Source organism: Lycium ferocissimum, chromosome 7 (assembly GCF_029784015.1).
Source record: "Lycium ferocissimum isolate CSIRO_LF1 chromosome 7, AGI_CSIRO_Lferr_CH_V1, whole genome shotgun sequence".
Classification (NCBI taxonomy): Eukaryota; Viridiplantae; Streptophyta; class Magnoliopsida; order Solanales; family Solanaceae; genus Lycium; species Lycium ferocissimum.
In genome coordinates, this window is record NC_081348.1 from 65,225,565 (window position 1) to 65,231,596 (window position 6,032).

General features: G+C 33.3%; 1 protein-coding gene across 1 annotated transcript; it reads left to right on the forward strand.

Moving 5' to 3' along the window:
- The first annotated feature begins 3,907 nt into the window (after positions 1 to 3,907).
- Positions 3,908 to 5,529, forward strand: LOC132061827 (serine/threonine-protein kinase UCN-like). The gene has a single exon (XM_059454484.1). It carries the CDS (start codon positions 3,992 to 3,994, stop codon positions 5,261 to 5,263), a length of 1,272 nt encoding a protein of 423 aa, XP_059310467.1. The 5' UTR covers positions 3,908 to 3,991; the 3' UTR covers positions 5,264 to 5,529.
- Positions 5,530 to 6,032: the final 503 nt, after the last annotated feature.

Here is a 6,032-nt window from a genome sequence, read left to right on the forward strand (position 1 = left end):
TTTTCGTCTTCATTTATTTTCCGTGCATTTTTATATTTTTCAAGTCAAATATTAAAAAATGTACGCAATTTATGCACGACTATACAATGAACATACTTCAAAATTTATTGGAGGAACTTTATAACTAGTTTAGAAAGAGCTCATTGTTCTGCATAATTTAGATTTTACGTCCTTCTGCAAACTTGAAACTCCAACATTTACTAAAATTTATAATCTGTTTGGTCAAGCTTCTAAATCAGCTTATTCTGAAAAGTACTTTTTTTGAAAAGTGCTTTTTTAGAAAATACTTTTTGTGAGAACCCGTTTGTGTTTGACCAATTAATTTAAAAGCCACTTTTGAGCAGCAATTAGTGTTTGGCCAAGCTTTTAAAAAGTGCTTTTAAGTGTATTTTTCTCAAAAGTGCTTCCAGGGAAAAACTACTTTTTTTTAGCTTCTGCTACTCTCTAAAAATACTTATTTTCTCGTAAAAGCTTGGCCAAACACCTCATTTTTTTTTTAAATAAGCACTTTTTAAAAAAATAAGTACTTTTGGAGAAAAACAAACTTGGCCAAACAGGCTATTGATCTTGAAAATAGTAGTGCAAAAGTTTGTATCATGAGCAAAAAGTATAGGTTTGTACATACTGGAGACTGAGAGAATAGTAGATAATACAAAGAAAAATATATATTTCTTAAATAGTTCAAATACATTATCCAACCAAATAATTGAGCAGCCAATCACTCCTTAGATTTATTCCTTTTTATCTCCTTTTCACAAATAAAAACACTCCTTAATTAGTTATACTAATTCATATAAATTGGTTAATCAACTACACCCCTATTTCATTTTTACCAAAAAAAATAATAATTTCATTCCAATATTGGTAATTAAATAACATACAATTCAATTCAAAATAATTTTCAGATTCTCTAAATATGATGAAAGTGGCCTACTGGTCAATAAATTGTCAATAAAATAGGTTGGAAACAATGAAGTTTTAGATTCAAGTCCGAGCTAGCAAATGATTTCTTCCCATTTTTGCAAATTGGGCCTGAACAGTGAACACTATAATTTTCAAAAAGAAGGAATTAGTCTTTTATTTTTGGTACAACCAATTAAGTAGATAAACTACCATACCTCATAATTCTATATTTTATTTTTTTTTGGGTACATTCAATTAATCATAATCGTCCCCCCCCCCCCCCCTCCCGCTCATAAGGAACTTAAAGAAGTAATTTAAGTTAAAAAAAATTATCCTTAATGAAATGAATTTTAATCAGACACATATCTGAAGTTTATTAAAAAAAACATATTTTCCTTACATTTTATGTCAAATCAAATGATACGACGTTGTAGGACAAAAAAAAAAGTTTAACCAAACTAATACAAAAAAAAAATACATAAATAGGATTCACGCACTAATTTAGTGCGTGAAAGGACAAACAAAATAACAGTTTGCCTTTCACGCACAAAATTTGTGCGTGAATGAGGCTCTGATATTTGCCCTCTTTCCTTGCACCATCTTCAACCATTCCCTTCATTTTCTTCTTCTTATTAATTAGTTTTTTTTATTTTTATGGTGAACCTTTTATTCTTTTTTAATTCTTCTTTTTGTTTTCCTGTTATTATTCTGCTAGGATCTTGGTCTATCTAATGCGTTTGATTTATCTTTCTCTCGTTTCATCGTGTATAGTTCATTTTGGGGTCCGGAACCAAAATGACTCAATAAAAAATCAAGTGAACCAAAATACCCCAATAAAAAAAAAAGTTATGGAGACGGAGTCATTCGAATCGCTTTAGCGCGGATTTTACTACGCTAAAGATTTTTTTTTTTCATAGCGCAGTATTTTACTGCGCTATAGCTAGCACTGAAGAAAAAAAAATTTGGTAAACTTTTTTTTTTTTTTTTTGAAAATACTTAGTGTTTTTTTCATACTTTAACCAACGATTAGTCGTGTGTCAAGATTCCGAAACGTTAATATTTTATATAGAACCTGATATTTTTTTTGCGTACAATAATGTAAGCCCAATACATCAAGGATACATAGACGTTCGGATAGTCATTTTAGGGGTTGAAAAGGTGCCCGAAATAAGTTTTGTTTGAAAAAACTTAGTGTTTTTTTCCATATTTTGACCAACGATTAGTCGTGTGTCAAGGCTCCGAAACGTCAATATTTTATATAGAACCTGATATTTTTTTGCGTACAATGTAGGCACATCAAGGATACATAGACGTTCGGATAGTCATTTTAGGGGTTGAAAAGGTGTCGGTAAGTTTTGTTTGAAAAAAATTTAGTGTTTTTTCCATACTTTGACCAACGATTAGTCGTGTGTCAAGACTCCGAAACGTCTATTTTATATAGAACGATATTTTTTACTGCGTAATAATGTAATACATCAAGGATACATAGACGTTCGGATAGTCATTTTAGGGGTTGAAAAGGTGCCCGAAGTAAGTTTTGTTTGAAAAAACTTAGTGTTTTTTTCCATACTTTGACCAAGCGCAAAGTTATGACCATCTAAAGTTTGACCACTTTACAATTAGTTTTTCACCTTATATTTTTTAGAATTAGATTTATATTCAAAATAAAGTGTCTTGATTAAAAAATAACACGCTTAAATCAAAACCTTAAAAAATAAAACACTTAAACCTTAAACAAAACTTACTTCGGGCACCTTTTCAACCCCTAAAATGACTATCGGAACGTCTATGTATCCTTGATGTATTGGGCACGCATTATCGTAGCCTTGAAAAATATCAGGTTCTATATAAAATATTGACGTTTCGGAGTCTTAACACGCGACTAATCGTTGGTCAAAATATGAAAAAAAAACACTAAGTTTTTTCAAACAAAACTAACTTCGGGCACCTTTTCAACCCCTAAAATGACTATCCGAACGTCTATGTATCCTTGATGTATTGGCCTACATTATTGTACAAAAAAATATCGAGTTCTATATAAAATATTGACGTTTCGAGCCTAATTAATCGTTGTCAAAATATGAAAAAAACACTAAGTTTTTTCAAATAAAACTTATTTCGCATCTTTTCAACCCCAAAATGACTATCCAAACGCCTATATATCCTTGATGTATTGCCTACATTATTGTATGCGAAAAAATATCGGGTTATATAAAATATTAACGTTTAGGAATCTTGACACACGACTAATCGTTGGTTAAAGTATGAAAAAAACACTAAGTATTTTTTTTTTTTTAAAAAAAAAGTTTACCAAATTTTTTTTTCTTCACTGCTAGCTATAGCGCAGTAAAATAATGCGCTATGAAAAAAAAAAATCTTTAGCGTAGTAAAATACTGCGCTAAAGCAGTTAACAGCTCCGTCTCCATAACTTTTTTTTTATTGGGGTATTTTGATTCACTTGATTTTTTATTGAGTCATTTTGGTCCGGACCCCAAAATGAACTATACACAAAAAAACGAGAAAGATAAATCAAACAGTATTAGATAGACCAAGATCCTAGCACAATAATAACAGGAAAACAAAAAGAAGAATTAAAAAAGAATAAAAGGTTCACCATAAAAAAAAAAAAAAGTAATTAATAAGAAGAAGAAAATGAAGGGAATGGTTGAAGATGGTGCAAGGAAAGAGGGCAAATATCAAAGCCTTCACGCACAAATTTTGTGCGTGAAGGCAATTTGTATTGTTTTTGCGGGTTGGTCCTTTCACGCACTAAATTAGTGCGTGAATCCTATTTATGTATTTTTTTTTTTTATATTATTTTGGTTAAACTTTTTTTTTTTTATCTTACAAAAGTCGCGGACTCGAAAACACATACACCAAATAAAATATCCCAAGCCAACAAATTACTTTTTCTTTACACCCCAGCCCCTACTCTTTCTTCCCTGAAAATACACACACGAACGCCTGAACCAAACGCACGTACACTCTTTCTTCTCTATATATAACAATAATAATAATAATCTCTTCTTCTATCTATACATTCTCTCTTTCCTTCTCTCATTTCTCACCTCCCAAAAAAAACAAAAAATGGATAATCCCAAATCACCACCACCACCGCCACCGTTAACTCTAGACAACCTTGGAGTCATCAAAGTACTAGGCAAAGGTGCCATGGGAACCGTCTTCCTAGTCCACGACACGTTCCACGACCCTTGTGCCTTATCTCCTTTCGCTCTCAAAACAGTCGACAAATCAAGTTTCCCTTACTCAAAGCCCGATGCAGAACGTCGTGCACGGTGGGAAACCACCGTGCTTTCCCGTCTACGACACCCTTTCCTTCCTACTCTCCTAGGATTCTCCGAAACCTCGGACATTCTTTGCTACGCTGTCCCTTATTGTCCTGGTGGTGACCTTAATGCCTTACGTTACACCCAAAGCGACCGTGTTTTTTCCCCGTGTGCTATCCGTTTTTACTTGGCTGAAATTGTACTTGCTCTTGAACATCTTCACACCTTAGGCATTGCTTATCGTGATTTAAAACCGGAAAATATTCTTATTCAACAGTCTGGTCACGTTACCTTAACAGATTTCGACCTTTCCAGAAGTTTAACTCCAAAAAAGAATCTCAATTCCTTGGAATTCTATTCAGATCCGGAAACTGATTATCTCCCAGCACAACAAACGGAATACAAAATATTCAGACACATTGCTAAATTAGTACGACTTCCAAACAAAAGGTACACATCCACGACCACGACCACGACCACTGCCAGAAATGGACTAAGGAAAGTGAAAAGTGCACGTGTATCGCCTGTGAGTAGAAGAAACCCTAGTTCGTTTTACGAACGTTCAAATTCATTTGTAGGTACTGAAGAATATGTAGCTCCAGAAATTTTACGAGGTGAAGGCCATGAATTTTCAGTAGATTGGTGGGCACTTGGTGTTTTGTGTTACGAAATGTTATACGGAAGGACGCCATTTAAAGGGAAAAATAGGAAGGAAACGTTCAAGAGAATATTGATGATGGAACCCGAATTCATCGGTAAGAAAAGTGCTTTAACGGATTTTATCGGGAAATTGCTCGACAAAGATCCCACGCGCCGGTTGGGTTACAAGAGAGGCGCGTCGGAGATAAAAGAGCATGAATTTTTTGATGGGCTGAAATGGCATTTACTAACAGAAGTTGTACGGCCGCCTTTTTTGCCGTTAAGAGATGCGACAGATTTGACGGAAGAAGTGAAAAAAGGTGGAATTAACATAACGGAGTATTTCGAGAAATTGAAGGCACCACCGTCACCGTTATGGTCACCGTCAAATGATGATGAGTGGAGAAGTAACGTTGCACTAACGGAGTTCTAATGCACGTGTAAAGAATATACGGGACCAGTAGTGATATTTTACCATAGTTAATCTTAGTTGTAGGTTTTTGGTAAATAAATGTTAATTTTTAGTGATTATAGGACATCATAATTAGACCTAAATCATGTATATTAGCTTTTTATTGTTAGATTTCAAAACAGGTGTTTATACGCACTTGCGCTGGCGTGTGGTGAATTATTGGATTATATGGGGGTGGTAATTGAGGAATAAAGATGATTGGAATGAAGACTATAATTTTGAGGGTACATTTGGAATTTTATTAGTATTTTGGACAAAATCATTGTTACCTTTTTTTTTTTTGAAGAAAGGAATTTTTGCTTTCTTTTCAATTGACTATAATTATTTTGATCTTGATAGTAAACCCTTTTGATTATATTCATCGAAGAAGAACTTAACTTGGAGGGTAAGAAAATAATGATTGCGTAAATTTAAAATTATTCGAACATTGAAGAAAACAGAAGGAAGGAATTAGTAGTGTTTGATTTATCCAAGCACAACTTCAACATGCTTGTGTGCAAGAAAGAAGGTATCTTAAGATTATTCGAACTTTGAAGAAAACAGAAGGAAGGAATTAGTAGTGTATGATTTATCCAAGCACAACTTCAACATGCTTGTGTGCAAGAAAGAAGGTATATCAAGATTATTTGGAGAAAATTGAAGGAAGGAATCAATAATATTAATTGTCGGCAAGGATTCATGATTTGAATTCTATAGGTTTGAGTTCAGAATCAGCCACAATCGATTTGAT

What these genes read in the sequence shown, in the direction of transcription:
- LOC132061827 (XM_059454484.1), top strand. Translation starts at nt 3,992, where the DNA reads ATGGATAATCCCAAATCACCACCACCACCGCCACCGTTAACTCTAGAC.